At 41.8% G+C, this 20,186-nt stretch overlaps 1 protein-coding gene across 2 annotated transcripts in view; it reads left to right on the top strand.

Annotated features, from left to right (window-relative positions):
- Window positions 1–1,561: 1,561 nt before the first annotated feature.
- Window positions 1,562–20,186, top strand: part of KCND3 (potassium voltage-gated channel subfamily D member 3) — a 240,583-nt gene continuing 221,958 nt past the window's right edge. For both annotated transcript variants that reach the window (XM_065403281.1, XM_065403280.1), the window contains exon 1: window positions 1,562–2,670. In XM_065403281.1, coding sequence (XP_065259353.1) covers window positions 1,562–2,670 — 1,109 coding nt within the window. The remainder of the gene's footprint in view (window positions 2,671–20,186) is intronic.

Here is a 20,186-nt window from a genome sequence, read left to right as displayed (position 1 = left end):
AATGAAGCATGTTAATGCTTACTACACAAGAAAAGCATCTTCTGTGAGCAGTTTAGTCAGAATCAACCTGTGGTGAAACCACTACTATTTTTCATTCAGTATTTTGATGACCTGTTGAGATCAATAATGCCACAGCCCCAGTAACTGGAATGGAACTATTCATATAATTAAGATACTTTGTAGTAGAATTACAGAAAATAATACTATTTACCCTAAGGAAGCTTCCAGGGCGTGCCCCAGTGGCCACTGAAGTCAATGGGGGTTTTTCCATTGACTTAACAGACTTTGGGTAGGTCCCCTCTTACTGCTTCTATGATGTGACATCTTTCACCAAATATTTGTATGGCAGTGTTAGAAACATTAAGGAAGTGAAAGCATAGACAAATGACAAAAAAGGTTAAATAAAGCAAGAGGCCTGACTACAGAAAGGAACAAGAAAATTCAGGGCTAGATTCTAAACTGTTATAAATCAGTGTAGTTGCATTGACTTCAATAGAGCTATGCCAATTTACACCAGCAGAGGATCTGAGTTTGGGATATTTTTCCTCCATTAGATGGGCCTCTAATAATGGCATTATAGTGAATGCACTCCACCCTTTGGTTAAAAGACTTTTGCCTTTGTTAGACAGTCAAGGTAACATTCTGGTAAAAGAAAGATGACAAGGTTTTGTTTGGATGCTTCATCCAGTTTGCTCTTCTCTTCTTTGATCAGACACAGTTAATAGTTTAACCCTTAGTGGGCTCCTTTTCACACACCCCACCACAGACACCTATGAAGCTCAGACATCCTGAACAATGTTCCCCAGGCCCATGCCCAGTAGAGTTTGAATTTTCCTCTTGCTCATTGGAGTAGTGCAATATTTCAGTACCGTAAAACCTGTCTCAAGCAACCACTCATGGGACATCAAACCATCTGTAGCCTACCAGAGGTTTCTAACTAAGGTTGAACAAAATTGTACTGCAAACCATGGAAGATTGTAATTTGTTTTTTGAGATGAGGGTTACCAACGGGCATAGTTCTTAGTGCAAGTTTCACTGTAGTTGGAGGGTTGTTTATTGCTTAACAGAAGTCCAACTTGATCTATTTAGGGTTTTTAGTACTAAGTAATCCCACTGGGTGAACTCCCAGCATTTTTCATCAGAGTTCCCAATTCTTTTTTGACTGCTGTGATGAACATATGATTACACCTGTGGAATCATGAATTAGTCTTGTTTGTAAGGAAGTTAAATTAGCATGTTTATGCTACTTTTAAAGAGGAATCATTTGCTAGTCAAAATTTCAATCTATAATAATGCCATAACCTTCCCACATGGATCATGTGCATCTTTTAATGATTATTCTCCTAAATGGAAGGGTATAACAGCTTAGTTTTTCAGTTGTCAAAGCTCCTATGTGCTTATCCAGGTTGTTTTAATATTGTCTTTTAGAAACAAATAATGAAGGCAAAGCATCCCCCATTGACTGTTTTTATATTATATTTTTAGATGGAACTGATCTGACTCCATACTCCTTTTAGAAGCAGAAGAACGGTCTTCTCCCATATTGAGGCCTGAAGCCATCATGGCGGCAGGCGTAGCAGCATGGTTGCCCTTTGCCAGGGCAGCTGCCATAGGATGGATGCCAGTGGCCAACTGCCCTATGCCATTGGCCCCAACTGAGAAAAACAAGAGGCAGGATGAGCTGATCATTCTGAATGTGAGTGGGAGGCGCTTCCAGACCTGGAGGACTACACTGGAGAGGTATCCGGACACGCTCCTGGGCAGCACAGAAAAGGAGTTCTTCTTCAATGAAGACACCAAGGAATACTTTTTTGACCGGGACCCTGAAGTCTTTAGGTGCATTTTAAACTTTTACAGAACTGGCAAGTTGCATTACCCAAGGTATGAGTGCATCTCTGCCTATGACGAGGAGCTTGCCTTCTATGGGATCCTACCTGAAATCATTGGGGACTGCTGCTATGAAGAGTACAAAGACAGGAAGCGGGAAAACGCTGAGCGGCTGATGGATGACAATGACTCAGAGAACAACCAAGAAGGGTCCATGCCGTCTTTGAACCTCCGGCAGACCATGTGGCGAGCCTTCGAAAACCCCCACACCAGCACCTTAGCCTTAGTGTTCTACTACGTCACTGGCTTCTTTATTGCGGTCTCAGTGATCACTAACGTGGTGGAAACTGTTCCATGTGGCACAGTGCCTGGGAACAAGGAGCTTCCATGTGGGGAGAGGTACGCCGTGGCTTTCTTCTGCTTGGACACAGCTTGCGTTATGATTTTCACTGTCGAGTACCTTATGAGGCTCTTTGCAGCCCCGAGTCGCTACAGGTTCATGAGGAGTGTCATGAGCATCATCGATGTGGTGGCCATCATGCCCTATTACATTGGCTTGGTGATGACCAACAATGAGGACGTCAGCGGAGCCTTTGTAACACTAAGGGTTTTCAGGGTTTTCAGGATTTTCAAGTTCTCACGCCATTCCCAAGGCTTAAGAATCCTGGGCTACACGCTGAAGAGCTGTGCCTCGGAGCTTGGCTTTCTTCTCTTTTCCCTCACTATGGCAATCATCATCTTTGCTACTGTGATGTTTTATGCAGAGAAAGGGTCTTCAGCCAGCAAATTCACCAGCATACCAGCTTCTTTTTGGTACACTATTGTAACCATGACAACCCTTGGGTAAGTGTTGCATTTTCTTGTGTCAGTCAATAGGCAAACTCACAGTGGCCGCTGGAGTTTGGTTACTTTGTGAGGTTAAGTATTGGTTTCTTTGGTATTTGTTCCAGAGGCTTGGGGGGGCGCTATTATGGGCCTGATTCTCCTCTCCCAGGTATAGCCTGTCTGCATTTAGACCTGTGCAAAGTGGTTGCAAAACACCACGAGCACTTATACCCACCTTGCAAATACTTTGCACAGGTACAAAGTAGGGTACAAGAAGCAAGGCTGTGGAGAATCAGGCCCCGATGTTATGGTCTGGTAGCTTTTCACAACTACTCTGCATTCTCTCTGCAGAGGTGTATGTAATAACACAAGGTGCAAAGCAGTTGAGAACTAGGACCTATATTTTTTATTCAGACACACATTTGACCAACCTGAAGGTTTACACAAAACCATTGGGATTTATTTTGTCTTTTTGCAAAAGTAAGATTTACTATAATGTATCTGACTGCTTGCAAATGGGCATTACAGGTTTGCTAACTCAAGCAGGCATTACAGATAATCGCCTTACTGAAGGTATTCAGTGACCTACAGGACATGGTTTGTTAACTGAACAGGAAATGGCCCTCTTTGCTGTGTCTACTTGTGAGTTTAATAATCATAAAAATAATGCTGTAGCAGTTGCAATATTTGAAGAGATCTTACAGACAGGTGCAATGTGATATGACAAGCATGGAAAATATAGCCTGGAGGACTCTTGCTCATATTTAATTTCTCTCCTGTTGATATTACAGCTGTTTCTGCTAAGGTTATAGATTTGTGTTTCTGGTGCTCAGAACGGAAACCTTCATAAAGGGAAATGAAGAATAGCCAAATCCTCTGACAGGATTATACCAAATAAAGTAAGCTTTTAGAGGTTGCTGCTTCCAGGGGCTAAAGTTGCATAAACTAAAGCAATCTTTTCATAATTCACACTCATATGCTGAGTTTACATGTACTTAGGGAGATGTTTCCTACTGGAAAATTCAGAGTTTTTAATATTTGGCCTTAGAGAATTCTCTTTTATAGTCTGGTGACCAGATGTCCCACTGAACTGCTTTTGCATTTAAACACTTCCCTATGCCTATTAAGCATGAACAAAAACAATAACACTTTAAAATCATTATAATTCAGCTGTCAGGAAAGCGCATAGCATGAAGCAATTGTAAACTCTGGATTTTTATTTTTTTTTGCAAACTAAATGTAAAACATATCTGCAAACAGAATGATGCCAAAGGAACCAAAGTTAACTTTCCCCCTTCTTGAGCATCACTGTAGTCTATCGGTACCTTTACACTGCACTCCCGGGGAGCGACTGCAGCTCATGGAGATGTACTCGAGCTGGCTCTAATCTCCTTACCTCAGGGACTGGAGCAGTGAAGGCAGGGCAGCCTGAGCTCCACTGAGGGCTATACAAGTCCACCCTGAACTCCAAGTAATTGCTCATATAGCCAGCCCGTGGTGATGCCTGTGCGGCTCTATCTTCACAGCTCTTCATAATCTACCAAGGGTAAAGCTAGCTGGGGTATGTCTACACAAGCTGCAGTTATACCCGTCAGGCCAAATTTCAAACTTGGGTGACAAAAGTTAGGCTCCTCAATCCATTCTTGGGCATCTAAATAAAAGTGGCCTTATTTTCAAAGGTTCTGAGCATCTTTCCCCTATTGATTTCAATGGAATAAGATGACCATTTAAGCTCCTAAAACTACACTTAGGTATATAACTTTCAGCTCCCAATTTTGAAATGATGGCCCTTTATATTCTACTCTATAGAATTTCCTATACTGTGCTCTTCACCATAGTATCTGAGTGCCTTCCAGTTGTGCATTAAACAAGATGACTAATATCAGTCATGTATTTCTTCTCTCATCCTGTTCCTGTGAGAATTGGGTGCAGTGGGGTGTTTTGATTTGGAATTTTAAAAATGACGCAGACACACATGTATCTGGTACATGTACTCTGCATTTCTTTGCCTTTGCCTTCCCTAACACAAACTACTTTATGACAAAATGTACATAAGGCTTTATAGTACAATTTAGTTTTGTTCATCTGAATGAAATGGCCTCTTGCATGTAGTACCTTTTCTTTCTGCATATAATGATAGTCAAAACAGACTTTCTGAATACTTTAAAGTGTTCTCAGTCTACAGTAATCATAGAAATTATAGCTGAATGAGTGCTTTAAACTGGCTGACAAGAATAAAAAAATTACAGAGAATTGAAATGGGACTTTGTAAGTTTTAGCGGGAAAGATCTATTTAAGCAACGGCAGCTGTGTGTAAAATATTACCAAAGAGATAAAGCCTAAACCTCTAGTATTGTTTTTTGTGTAGATTTGAATTGAAATAGTTTGTGCTAGCACAAACCATTAGCTAGATTACTGTGATATAGTTTTTAAAGTGTTGTGTCATATCTCATGAGATCAAAACACTGGATGACATCTTGAGGACAGAAACCTGTGCTCTCACCCCATCTATCATCATCTTGTTTATAACGTGACTTAATGGTATCTAAGACCCAACAACCTTTGTTGCTGTACAATTGCTTGCTTGAGTCTTGTTCTAGAGAGAAAGGAGTCATTACTCTGTGTAGCTCAAAGAGCAACTTTCACCCAAGACGTGCTCTGCAGAACTTCTGGATCAGCTTCAGAAAGGCACCTTTGGAGCTCATTTGGTGGAGCAGGTCTTTAGGGCACCGTTCAAGTCTCAGCTGTGGTGACTTGCAAGATGCATACACAGCAAGACCTGGAATGAGACAAGGCCCCTTGGACATGTCAGCTCCACTTTCTGGCCAGTGGATGGCAGGCACAACCATTGCAACACATCTGTGAATGTTATTTCATGCACACACAAAGTGAGGTTAGAGATGAAGCCATGGGTTTCAGCTCATTTCTACCTTCCACACTGAAACTTTGACTGAGATTATCCATCACAGCTCCCCCTTCTCTGATAAAAGCAGAAGGGAGCTCCTGCTCCTCTCCGTTGCCTGGGGTACAATGCGGCCCCACCATGCGGCCCGTGCCCCCTTGTCTTTGGTTTCTGTAGTGAGGGGGCCTCCTTAAGTTTCAGTCTACTTTAACCACTGGAAACAGAGTCATAGTGTCATGTTCTGCTGGCACTTCATAATGTGAACCTCGAATTGCTACTACTTTGACATAATGTTGTCTAGTTATGCAATGCTCCCTTGCAGAAAAAGCCACCAACTTCTCAGTTTAGGTACCTAACTTGAGGTCCCAAATTCCATTCAGCACCCATGTATGCAAATCTTACCCACATTTTCTAGTTTGCTGCTATGCACCCAAATGAGGCTGGGACAGAACTGCCTTAGTTTATTTTGCTATAGTAATACTGGGTTGTGTTTTTTGGGGGGGATAGGATAACCCAGTTTTAAGCTACGAGATAAATGCTATTAAGATTGAATGATGTTGATAATGCGCATTCCATACAGTTTGCAGGCTGTTCTAAGTTGCCTCTGGCTACTAGAGCCATTCCAACAGCCATGTATTGTAGAGGTGTGGGGTGCCCTAGCCATGTCCCCCCATTGTCCATACTCTCTATTCCACTTGAGAATCCATCTATATTGAGGTGTACATCTGGAAGATTTAAGACAGCTCGTATAGGCAACTTTCTGCCTCTCCCCCTAAGACACCCAAAGATGAGAGACATGGATTCTTGGTTTGAGTTCCTGAAGTTAAAAAATGATTAGGCTATTTAGACACAACATCATCATAAGAACCACCATACTGGGTCAGACCAATGGTCCGTCTAGCCCAGTATCCTGTCTTCTGACAGTGGCCAGTGCCAGGTGCTTCAGAGGGAATGAACAGAACAGGTCATCAAGTGACCCATCCCCTGTTGCCCATTCCCAGCTTTGGCAAACAGAAACTAGGGACACCACCCCTGCCCATCCTGTCTAATGGCCATTGATTTTTAAGGCATTGTAGGGAGGGACATGGAGAAATTGCTTCTTTGTTCTTGTTTTCTATTTACAATTTATTTTTTGATTTCTTGCCTCAGACTCCATTACCGCAGCTGAACCATGCAAAGCCTCCGAGGATTTCTCTTTCCCAGGTGCACTGAAGTTAGGAGTCATTTGGCTCTGTTGGGAATGAACTTGTTACTAATTAGTGTATTTGCAATTCCCTACCTGACTGATGTCGCCAAAAATCCCAGTCAAAATATCTATGTGTGGCATATGCCAGCATTTTGCCCACATAAGTGATGTGCCAGTTAGCTGCTTGCCTCTGAACAGCGCTCAGAGCTTTTATAAAGCATTTTATAATTATTTGCTCAGTTGCATTTAAAATTCTAATTAGCATTTGAAATAGGTTTTGACCAGAAGAAATCATGTGTTTAAAAAAAGAATTAGCAAAGAAAAATCTCTTTTGCCCATTTAATCCAGGTAATTGAGTAATTTCACAATCTTGGAAACTCATTGTTAACAGATTGGTTTATAAACTGAGTTTAGAATGCGCAAGAACTTCTCATGTTAGTAAAACATTCAACTATAAGCTCACTTTAGATGAATAGGAAGGTTTATTTAAAAAACAAACCAACCAAGCCAGGCTTTGAAAAGCATTAACATATGTTCTAGTTGACTAGCATTAATACTACTGAAGAAAGCTAGATCAACTGATGTAAGTCAAAGTAGTTCCATGGAAGCCAAAGTTACACCACTTTACACCTGCTAGGACCTTGCACCTCCTTTTATCCCTTGGTAATGAATAGCGGTAGTCCAGTTTTTTGTTTTGAAAGAAACATCCTTCCCCCAACTCCATCCCCATAAAGATGGCTGTTAAATTCACAGGCCTGACTCTCTGCTCTGTAACACCAGTTTTATGCTGGTGTGTCTCCATTGACTTTGATAGAATGATAAGGATTTGGCCCCCTTAAAGTAAGTTCGAGTGTGTAACTTTTTAATTTCCTGGCTGCTGCTACTGAATGCTTCATGTGCACTACACCCACCATGAAGTGGGCTCACAGAGTTTCAGGGCAGAAGAGACCGTCTCATTTAATCAGACCTCCTGCTTGTCACAGGCCAACACCACCACCCACACACCAAGCACAACAACTAGAATTAGATCCAAGCATCACAGCCCTTGGAAGACAACTATTGTGTGCCACAGGCAGAGAATAGGGGGCACTGAGGTGCACCAAAGCCCATGGCTCCTGCAGAAAGAGAGAACTGATTTGGTCAAATATACCTAGATGATCCTAGCAAGTGACTTGCACTGCATGCTGTAGAGGAAGATTAACCATCTCCTAACCTGCAAAGTCCCTGCCAATGCAACCTAGGGGGAAATTTCTTTCTGACCCCAAATTTAGTGATCAGACTGAGCAGGTGAGCAAGACCCACCTGCCAAGCTCCTGAGAGAATTCTCAGTGCCACCTCAGAGCAGTGGCCTGTCCAGTGTACCATGTCCCACAGTGGCCATCCCACAAGCTTCAGAGGAAGGAGATAAAAAGATTACATGTGGGGGTGGGAAATCCCTTCCTGACCCTGGCAGGTGACTGGCTGATGCTCCATCATAAAACTAATCAGATAGTTTACCCCACAACTCCCACTGGGAAGCTATTCCAGAATTTAACTCCTCCAATGGTTAGAAACAGTCTTCTAATTTCCAGCCTACATGTATTCATTCTGGGTACGTCCAAGCACTACGTTCCTGCTCAGATGGTTGTCTTTCCTAGGTGCATCTATCAGAATCCACCAGTTGTACTACTGAATATTTAACTCCTGACACAAAGCTTATGAAATAAATGGGAGTTTTCCATTGATTGCACTGGACTTTGGATCAGATCATCTGGGTTTTGTAGGTGTCAATGGGGGCTTCCCTTAAAAGCCATACAAGGGGTGGGAAGTTAATGCTAATAAATCTCAGCTACCACATTGTATCTCCAGTAGTGTCACTGCAGAACTACATTGGGCTAACTGAGATTCCAGTCTGGCCCATAAGGAAATACACAATAAAAATAAACCAAAAAAATGTGGTCTCATTGAAGGGGCACTAATATTAAAGACAGGGCCGGCTCCAGCATTTCTGCCGCCCCAAGCAAAAAAAAAAAAAAAAAAAAAAAGCCGCGATCGCGATCGGGGGCGGCAATTGGGGGGGGGGGGGGAAAGCCACGATCGGCGGCGGCAGTTTAGCGGCAGGTCCTTCGCTCCTAGAGGGAGTGAGGGACCTGCCACCCCCGAATTGCCGCAGGTGCCGCCCCTCTCCCTTGGCCGCCCCAAGCACCTGCTTGTTAAGCTGGTGCCTGGAGCCGGCCCTGATTAAAGAGTACTTTTGGTGGTATTATTTCTCAATCAGGTGCCAGAGTTTTGAGAAATCCAGGATGACTTGCATGCTTCTTTGCATAGCAAGTGTACCCATCTTTTTGGATTCAATAGCAGTTTGCATGCAGCAGGGAAGAAAACAAAAGGAATCAAATTATACTGACCCTGCATCCCTCAGCTGTGCTCATCAGCCCTGGTTTAAGAGAGGCTGTTTTTAATTTAGCATGATTTTAATTTTGCTCAGGAGGTTTTGTAATGAAAGTGTTATTCTTGGGTGCATCTTAAATCAATCTGAATTATGGAAACAACTATTCAAAATTAATTCCAAATCAGCTACCCACTTCATGCAGAAACTCTACAGACCGCTGACAGCAACCTCACCCTTTTGTCAAACATCATTAAAAATAAATATGAGTTTTGCCACAACCCTGTCTTTTTCCTGTATGAGATGCTGACCTAGACCATCCACCTCCACAATGGCAGCACAGTTAAACCAATGCTGTGGGCACAGTTCTGGCTCCTTAGTATTAATATTTGGAGACAAGCCTCTTCTTCAGTTCTTGGCGCTACAATGCTCAAGCCAGCTAGCAATATCCAGGCAGTTTTATATCTATATTCAGGCAGTTTAATTGTTATAAATGGCATTGTTGTGTTAACATGTTATTTACTTTTAAGTAGCATTTTATTTTTGAGTGGAAACAGACACTGCGGGTAGAGTACCATTCCCATTTCATGGGATTTTAAATACATCAGAGCAATTTTCATCCATAACAGTCTAGCTTTTCAAGTGAAGTTGGTTTTTTTAGCTGTTCAATGAAGACAGCAATTTTTTTCAAATGCAGAGATTCTGAATGTGCACTCTTATTTATGTTAATCCATTTGATCCAACTGGATACATTTTGAGTGATTAGTACAAATAAAAACATGCCCTGGCCTACATTCTGTTCTATGCTAATAGGTTTTCATATTGCATGCATCATGGTATCTGCAAGCTTTCCCTGGACAGAGAATATGGATTGGAATTTTCAAAGTGACCAATGTGAGTTAGGAGCACAAGTCCCAGTGGAAACTCAATGATTCTAACTCATTTGGGTGATGCTGGAAATCCTAACCCCCAGTTCCCACTGAAAAGTTAAATAACTAATTGTCTCAGGCCTCTCTGAAAATAAGCATGGTGGGAGAGAAGGTCTGGATGAATACTGCCCAATATTCTCTGTGAACATAAAGTGAATTTGCTTCAGTTGTGGTCTTTGAATATTTTTCTTTCATTAACATTCAAGTGGATCTACAGAAACCAAATTCTCAAATGATACGCACAAGTTCATGCCAGAAATGCTTGTGTGATGATTTAGAGCTCAGTTTTACAAGGTGCTGAGCATTCATGGCTATCAATGAGGATACTCACATGCTTATGAGGATAAGGATGATGGGGTACAAAGACTAGCCAGCATGGATTTGTCAAAAACAAATCATGTCAAACCAACCTAATTTCCTTTTTTGAAAGGGTTACTTGCTTAGTGGACAAGAGGGGAAGCAGTAATCAAGATATTTCTTGATTATAGTAATGCTTGTGGTACAGTCCCAAATGGCATTCTCATAAGCAAACTAGGGAAATGTGGTCTAGATTAAATTAGTGCACAACTGGTTGAAAGACCATATTCAAAGAGTAGTTATCAATGGTTTGCCGTCCAAGTAGGAGGGTGTATCTGGTGGAGCCCATAGGGGTCAGTCCTGGATCCAGTACTGTTCAATTCCTCCCCCCCCCCATTAGTGACTTGGATAATGGAGTGGATGTATGTTTATAAAATGTGCAGATGACACCAAGAAGGGTGGAGTTGCAAGCACTTTGGGGGTCAGGATTAGAATTCAAAACAACCTGAGAAATTGGAGAATTGTCCTGAATCAAAGATATGAAAATCAATAAAGACAAGTGTAAAGTACTTCACTTAGGAAGAAAAAAAATCAATTGCATAACTACAAAATGGGAAATAACTGGCTAAGTGGTAGTACTGCTGAAGCATCTGGGGCACATAGTGGATCACAAAATGAATGAGTCAATGTGATGCAGTTGTGAAAAAGGCTAGTCTACCAAAAGGAGTATTGTAAGTAAGACATGGGAGGTAATTATCCTACTCTGCTTGGCACTGGTGAAGACTCAGCTGGAGTACTGTGTCCAGTTCTGGGTGCCACAGTTTAGGAAAGATGTGGACAAATTGGAGATGAGAGTAACAAAAATGATAAAAGGTTTAGAAAACCTGACCTATGGAAAAAAAATGTTAAAAACTGGGCATCTTTAGTCTTGAGAAAAAAAGACTGACTCTCACTAAATTTGGGATCAGGAAGGAATTTTCCCTTAGGTCACATTGGCAGGGTCTTTGTCAGGGGGAGGGGGGACTGACAGTCTTCAAATACGTGAAGGGCTGTTATAAAGACGATGGCGTTCAATTGTTCTCCACATCCATTGATGGTAGGACAAGAAGTAATGGGCTTAATCTGCAGCAAGGAAGATTTAGGTTAGATATTAGAAAAATCTTTCTAAGGCTACTTAAGCTCCAGAACAGGCTTCCAAGGGAAGTTGCTGAATCCCCATCACTGGAGGTTTTTAAGAACAGATTGGAAAGACACCTGTCAGAAATGGTAGGTTTACTTGGCCGAGTCAATGCAGTGGGCTGGACTTGACCTTTCGAGGTCCCTTCCAGCCCTACATTTCTATGATTCTGTGCTTAAAGCTAAGCATGTACTTACATGTTTTGCTAGATTGTGTCTGGAGTGCTCAGCACATGTCAAGACTGAATTTGTCTGAAAAAATGACAAGCAAATACAACTTGAATTTTGCATGCCAGGTGCCTAATACTGATGCACTGACCTGCCAGTCATCAATCCAGAAAGGGAAAAACTTAATTGGTGGAAAAAAATTGAATAAATTGGAGGAAATTGCTACCCTATCAGATATTCTACAGGCAAAAATGAGATTTAATCAGATAAGTTTACATGAGGCAAATTATTTGCTCAGCAATATGGGAAACTGAGTTCTTATGGTACAATGGTAACAGAGGCATGTCACTGCTAAGAATTTTTTATTTATTTAGTTAGTTTTTTTAAAAAAGAGTCTACCCTCTCGCTGCTTAGGGATGAATTACTGTTTTGCTGCTTTAAGTATCAGCACCCAGGGGGATTCTGCAAAATTTCACAAAGTTGACCTGTTCTACATATTTTGAAATTCATGACAAAGTGTTTTGCTGAATGCAAAGTGGGCTCTTGGAAGATTTTTGGTTCGGAAAAGGAATCTTTCATCAGATTTTCAGTTTACTAGCCCCACCTCTCTCTCAACGCCAATTTTGTCTTGCCAAAAATGGGACCTGATTCCTCTGGGGACTGAAAATGGAATACAGCTTTTCATCTCAGGGTCACACTAGTTCAAAACCAACCCAGATCAGTAATGACCTCTTCATTAGATCAACTGAGATTGTCCAGTGGCCTATGATTTGCTGAGTGTCAGTCCTGTTCCTGGAGGGTAAGTTTTACACACCCAATAATTAGATGTTGGCAGTCTTAGCAGACTGGTCAGGAATTAAAGTACAATCAGATTGAATTTGCCTTTTCCCCCATGAAGGTATTCCCTTCCAAGTGTCTCCTAATATGGTGTTACCTACCCAGCTATGGATACTATCTACCCATTGATGGTGCAAAATACCTTGAAAGACTTCCATTGATTGTTTTGGATCAGTACCTAAATCAGCAGAGGAGTCCTAATAATGGCTCAGCAGAAAATGTTGCTGTACAGCTAGATGACAAAAGGTGAGAAACCCCCAGAATATTGTGATAGATAGAGTTGCCAAACAATATCAGCCATTTATATTAAGAAAAACTAGGAAATGAAGAACATACATATGACTGTTTGGCACACGCCAATTGTCTTGACTTATGTCACTTCACATTAGTGATGAAAGATCTGGAATGTCTTACTGTTGATATCACCAGCTTGCTGGTGGAGCAGGATTTTGTTGTTGTCCTTGTTTCAAGATTGTATCCTATACTCACTATAGATGCATGTATGAGAGATGGCATTTAACCAAATGCCTAAAAGAAATGAACAAAACATCAATAGTGTTCATTTGCTGATGGGTTTTTTCTTGCTATTCAACCACAGGGAAGAAGTGGGATCAGATTTAAGTAGTATAATAGAATGTTTAATACCTAATGGCAGACCTTTGACAGATGGAGTAGCATACACCTACTGAATACTGACCACATTTCCTGTAAAAGACTGCCAGGTATATGCCTCATGAATGAAGATTTGTTTGAAGTTATTTCTCTGATGGAAAGTAATAGAAACTAAATCTGATTTTAACTGTCACTCACTTTATATAAATTCAAGGTAGCAGGAAAAGTACAGAAAATAGCAAATCATTTATGGACTATTCTTCCCTGGATTCTCCAGGAACCCATTGCATTTTGGTCCATGTAATCATATTATGTGTCAGGACTTGACCAAGTATCACTAAACTGAATTGGGGGGGGGGGGGAATCTATGCATGCTGCCTCACACATTTAACCTAGCCGATGGAAAGATGGTGGCTACTTCTTTTGTAATACAGGCCTCTAAAATGTCATTACCATTGCTATTTCCTACACTGCAAAAAAGCCAAAGAACAGCTTGAATTTAACAGAGGAAGTCCAATCAAAACAATAAATTGATAGAACTATATGAAGAACTCATTTTCTTGAGGCTTCATTCTCTTGACTCTAGCTTCATCCTGTATGAAATGGACATGAATTGTCTCCCACTAATGAGTTTAAAGATATTGCTTGTGAAATTGGTTTTCAATCAGAAACAAGGAGAATTTTTTTTTTTGCATTACATGGATGAAAACCCAGTCATGCATCACAATTTGACTATTTATAATCAACAGCACCTCCCAAATACTGAAATCTCTACTAGTGCTAAATGTATTTGGATGGACCTATTAAATCCGCTGAGTTCTTTTCTAACCTACTGGAAATACTGATCTCTATGAGGTGTGGTTTTTTATTTGTTGATCTGATAAATAATTTTTTTGTAACAAGAACGAACAACTTGTCATTTTCTTCTCAAGAAATTTTATGATATGAATGGTAAATTATGAATAAGACTAAATTATAGTATCTGCTAAGTGAACGATAATACAGCCATCAGGAACACCAATGAAAACCTTGGCAAATGTCTGTAGTAATTAGTTTAACCTATTTTACAAAGCTTCTTTATTTCTTCCTTTCTTGTCTGCACCATTGCAAGCATAGGAGAAATTCATAACCGTAATGTTGTATTCTCACTGGAGAGAAAGGGAAATGATTGGTTTGCTTACTGGATCTGAGCTATATTTAGCCTCATAAAATGATAATTTAATAACAGCACTGACCCAGTACAAAGTAATTAGTTTATAGAGATCACTTGAAAATAAGGTACACAGTAGCCACTATCAGTAAGAAAATGGAGGAGGGGAAACCAATGTTAAATGCCCTGCAACAAATTAGTCATAACTAATTATGCCTCCTTGCTGTTTGTGGTATTTCACCCAGCTGAAGTCAGGATTGAATTTGAATGATTGTGTGAAGAGAGCGGTGGTCATTACTAATGGTGATAATATTTTCCAGGAGACCTGGATCTCCACCACCTTTGTGACCAGATCTCAATAGAGGTTAACCCTTTCTGTACTGAAGTGACAGATCCTCATGTATGACGTCCATAAAATATTTGAGCTCCACTCTAATTGGCCTGGAATTGGTACTAGAGGGGAGCATGGCATCTTTCCCCATCCATGGCTGCACATGAACTGAAGCACAAGCAGATTCTTGGAAACTGGCTAAAATCTTCAAACATATCAGTCCCATTCTCAAATGCAACTCAAGCAGTAAGGAGCCCGAGTCTCATCATTACCTAGGTCACCTTTGGATGTTAAGTCATGTAAGGTGCTTTTGAAAGCTTACCTACCCCACCAAGTCACCCACCTAGCTTATTTTGAGCATAGCTTCCTTTGGGCAGGGACCGTGCCTTCCTCTGTGCTAAGCATGTTGCCAGTGTTCATAATAAGATATTCACAAACTGGAGGGAATTCAGAGGAGAGCAATAAAGAACTGTTTAGAAGCCCAGAGGGTTTGATTTATGAGGAATAACTACAGGCTAGGTCACCAACTGACGACAATTAGCATTATTCCTTAACAGTCAATGAAGCCCATTTACACAAGCTAAATATCTGGCCCTAAAAAAGCTCAACATTTGCAATTTGGCCAAGATGTTACATGGTGACAGTGTGCACATACTAAAGATGCATAGCATTTAGGGTGTTAGGAGGCATATAGCTAGGAGGGCTCTGAGAAAATTAAGAAAAAAAATATAGACTGATGACTAAGAAAAACTGAGTCTAAGTGTCCCCAGATGCACTAATGTTTGTGTTGTTTAATATAAAAGTCAAGACACTATAAACGTGCTGTGAGGAAGTGCAACATGGTCACTACCTCTAGAGTGACCCCACATGTCATAGGGTGCCCTGCAGTACCCCTGCCTCAAATTCCTCCTGGTGGGGTCCACCTCAAACTCCTCCACACAGGCCAGTGTTGGTGATACTGCTTCTCTGGCCAACTCACTAAACACATTTAACCCCTCCCAGGCTAAGGGAAGTCCAACTAGAAGTTCAAACAAACATCCAAGCAAACAAAAGCTGCTTCTGCTCTGTGCCCCCAGGATATAGAATCATAGAATCATAGAATATCAGGGTTGTAAGGGACCTCAGGAGGTCATCTAGTCCAACCCCCTGCTCAAAGCAGGACCAATTCCCAACTAAATCATCCCAGCCAGGGCTTTGTCAAGCCGGGCCTTAAAAACCTCCAAGGAAGGAGATTCCACCACCTCCCTAGGTAAAGCATTCCAGTGCTTCACCACCCTCCTAGTGAAATAGTGTTTCCTAATATCCAACCTAGACCTCCCCCACTGCAACTTGAGACCACTGCTCCTTGTTCTGTCATCTGCCACCACTGAGAACAGCCGAGCTCCATCCTCTTTGGAACCCCCCCCTCAGGTAGTTGAAAGCAGCTATCAAATCCCCCCTCATTCTTCTCTTCTGGAGACTAAACAATCCAAGTTCCCTCAGCCTCTCCTCATAAGTCATGTGCTCCAGACCCCTAATCATTTTTGTTGCCCTCCGCAGGACTCTTTCCAATATTTCCACATCCTTCTTGTAGTGTGGGGCCCAAAACTGGACACAGTACTCCAGATGAGGCCTCACCAATGTCGAATAAAGGGGAACCATCACATTCCTCGATCTGCTGGCAGTGCCCCTACTTATACAGCCCAAAATGCCATTAGCCTTCTTGGCAACAAGAGCACACTGTTGACTCATATCCAGCTTCTCGTCCACTGTGACCCCTAGGTCCTTTTCTGCAGAACTGCTACCTAGCCATTCGGTCTCTAGTCTGTAGCAGTGCATAGGATTCTTCCGTCCTAAGTGCAGGAGTCTGCACTTGTCCTTGTTGAACCTCATCAGGTTTTTTTTGGCCCAGTCCTCTAATTTGTCTAGGTCCCTCTGTATCTGATCCCTACCCTCCAGCATATCTACCACGCCTCCCAGTTTAGTGTCATCTGCAAACTTGCTGAGAGTGCAGTCCACACCATCCTCCAGATCATTAATAAAGATATTAAACAAAACCGGCCCCAGGACCGACCCTTGGGGCACTCTGCTTGAAACCAGCTGCCAACTAGACATGGAGCCATTGATCACTACCCGTTGAGCCCGACGATCTAGCCAGCTTTCTATCCACTTTACAGTCCATTCATCCAGCCCATACTTCTTTAACTTGGCGGCAAGAATACTGTGGGAGACCGTATCAAAAGCTTTGCTAAAGTCAAGGAATATCACATCCACTGCTTTCCCCTCATCCACAGAGCCAGTTATCTCATCATAGAAGGCAATTAGGTTAGTCAGGCACGACTTCCCCTTGGTGAATCCATGCTGACTGTTCCTGATCACTTTCCTCTCCTCTAAGTGTTTCATAATTGATTCCTTGAGGACCTGCTCCATGATTTTTCCAGGGACTGAGGTGAGGCTGACTGGCCTGTAGTTCCCCGGATCCTCATAGAATCTAACATATACTTCAGACCATCTTCTGGGCTACCGTTAAGTTCTTCCCAACTCTTCACTCTTCTTCCAGGCCCTAGAGAGTTCTTTGCTTTTAGCTGAGTGCTGCCTTTCAGGGCTTTCTCCCTGGAGATCTTTTTTTCCCTAGCAGGTTTCATCTGTCTCTTCTCCCAGGAACCATCTCCTAGGACTTCCCTGCAAACCCTACCTCACAGCCTCTCATAGGAATCTAACATGCATTCTGAAGCTCCTCATGCTAACTGAATTCTCATTGCCCTTTTATCAAGCTCGGGTGTCCATCATGCTATTGCCTGACTCTTACTCCCAGACTCTCAGGCTGGGAGGCTGCTAATTATATATAGCAAGGGTGGGGTTGGCCCCATTTCATCTTACAGGGGCCAGTCAGCCAGTGACAGGAAGATTCTTGCACTGACAGGGACATGGACCAGCTCACTTAATAGGTTTATTTACAATTCTAATGGATTAAAAAACATTGGCCCTAAACTTTTCCCAAAATATGAACTGAATCAGACCTCAGGCCCTATTTTCATTCTGGAAAATAGTTTGGTTATTTTTTGGCCATTTTGGGCCAGGTGCTTAGCTGGGATAAATCAGCATAATTCTGTTTTAATTTCATCATAGAAACATAGGGCTAGATGACCTCTTGATGTCCCTTCTAGTCCATCCCCCCCATGTTGAGGCAGGACCAAGTAAACCTAGACTGTTACAGATGTTTGTCTAAACTGTTCTTAAAAACCTCCAAAGAGGGGGATTTCACAGCCTCCCTTGGTACTTCTAGATAGAAAGCTATATAGTTAGAACATTTTTCTTAATATCTAACCTAAATCTCCCTTGCTGCACATTAAGCCCATTCCTACTACTTCTACCTTCTGTGGACATGGAGAACAAGTGATCAGAATGCTCTTTATAAGAGCCCTTAAAATAGTTTAAGATTTGAAGACGGGGCCTACACCTGATCACAATTTTTGTTACCAATCCATGCAGAAGTACACACGAGTAGAGTTGCCACAGAATTTCACTTAGGAACTGAGAGGATGTTAGGTTTATTTATCTATTTATTGTTAATGTAGCATGACCACCATAAAGGGAGATATCACACTATAGAACTTGTTTTCATACTGCCAGTGCAAATACCCTGAGAATGCTCTTCTGTTCCTTATTTTGGCAGTAAGAGGAAATGTAGGTTGGTTTTGGCTGCATCTCAAGGCTAACAGGAGGGTTCTGGCAGGAACACTATAGTCTCACACTGTGTGCGTCATAGATAAATAGAAGTTGAAAAGGAAAAGACCTAGTTTTAGGTCAAGTATCCATTTGCCCTCCTACCTCCGGCTGGTGCAGTGTTCAATACAGTATATTCTGCAGTTTAATTGAGACTCCCAATGGAAATGGTGGGAGTCCAGCTGTTTACTTAACTTTTCTCTTTAGTAGAAGTCAGACTACTACATGCTTTATTAACTTCACCCCATTACTCCTTAGGTACCCCTAGTACCATGGTATGCCTAAGCACTGAGTCACCTTTCCAGAGTAACAAGTGGTGTCCCAAGTTCAAGTAGTACATAATGTTACTATTGTGAACACTAGATCCATATCATGGTGCATATACTTAGGGCACATCTTCACTACCTGCCGGATCGGCGGGTAGCAATCGCTCTATTGGGGATCGACTTATCGCATCTTGTGAAGACGCGATAAAATCGATCCCCGATGGCTCTGCCGTCGACTCCGGAAATCCACCGCGGCAAGAGGCGGAAGCGGAGTCGACGGCGGCGCGGCAGCAGTCGACTCGCTGCCGTCCTCACAGCCAGGTAAGTCGACCTAAAATACACAACTTCAGCTACGCTATTCACGTAGCTGAAGTTGCGTATCTTAGGTCGGCCCCCCCACCCCCCGTAGTGTAGACCTAGCCTTAGTGAGGTAATTTGACATGTAAGTGACAGGAGGTCCACAAACAACCTAAGTTCCCAAATTAACTTCATCCTGACTTTCCAAGCCATTTTTTCCTCCCCTCACAGCAGCACAAAGAGAAACTTGATAGCCGCTAGCCATCCAAAGTTGTTGACTCAAAAGCAACATAACGTCCATGTTATTAGAGAACCACTCCTGGTCTCCAGATCATTGCTTTTTCTTTTTAACCTGCGGAGAAAGCGGACTACAGGCTTTTGGTAACAGTTTGTTAACTAAGAAAGAGTTAAGTTGTTTCAGTGTGTTTGAGCAGTTCACAAACTGAATATTTGCTAACTGCAGTCAATTTTATATTTTTCTTCTACAGAATATTTATAGTCTGTTTATTCTTTGGTCTCTTGATTTTTATATCAAAGAATTGTATATCAAATAAGAGTTATTGGGATAAGAAAGGGACAAAATAGTGAGGCAGATCAGTGTGGCACAAGACACATTCCTCTGCTGTGAGAGAATGAGGTTCAGAAAGCAACTTGTTCTGTCCTGAAATAGATCCTTGGGAATTCTGTGGAGTTCTTCACATGGCAATTTTGGGACTCTCAGCATGGTTCAGGTATAATCTCAGAGGTGCATTCAGAGTCTCTACACCAAATAGCACACAGTCTATATAGGCAAAATAAAAGTAGAAAGGAAAACAGATGCCCAGAGAGAGAAGTGACTTGCCCAGGTTCACACAGCAAGTCAGTCAATTTAGCATCAGACCACATTCAGCTACCATAGTCCAGACCATTTGAATTTCAGTTGTTAGGGTAACCAAAAAAAGATGGAGATTTGTAATTTCATTCAAGTCTCTAGTCAGAGGGTACTAGTGTTAGAACAATAAAGCCCTAGTTGACCGTTAGCAAGAAACATGGGAATTCAAATCTCTGCCTTTTAGAGAAGCTGTATACCAAAAGGGTTTACAGCTTTAATAAAGTGATGCCTGAGCATTTTTTATTGGATTCTGTAAGTACAGGATGAATCTCCACCCCCCCTCCCCCCCGTGTGAAATTGTATACGGAGATTTCATGTGTGTGATATTAGGATATGGTTTTGGGGATTATCATCAGTAACTGAATTTTAAGTTTGGTCATATCTCTGTTGCAGGTTGACGGATGAGAATATTTTACTCTCGTGTACCAAGGAAAGTAAC

Source organism: Emys orbicularis, chromosome 4, assembly GCF_028017835.1.
Source record: "Emys orbicularis isolate rEmyOrb1 chromosome 4, rEmyOrb1.hap1, whole genome shotgun sequence".
In the NCBI taxonomy this organism is placed as follows: domain Eukaryota; kingdom Metazoa; phylum Chordata; order Testudines; family Emydidae; genus Emys; species Emys orbicularis.
This window is presented reverse-complemented; position numbering and strand designations above follow the sequence as displayed.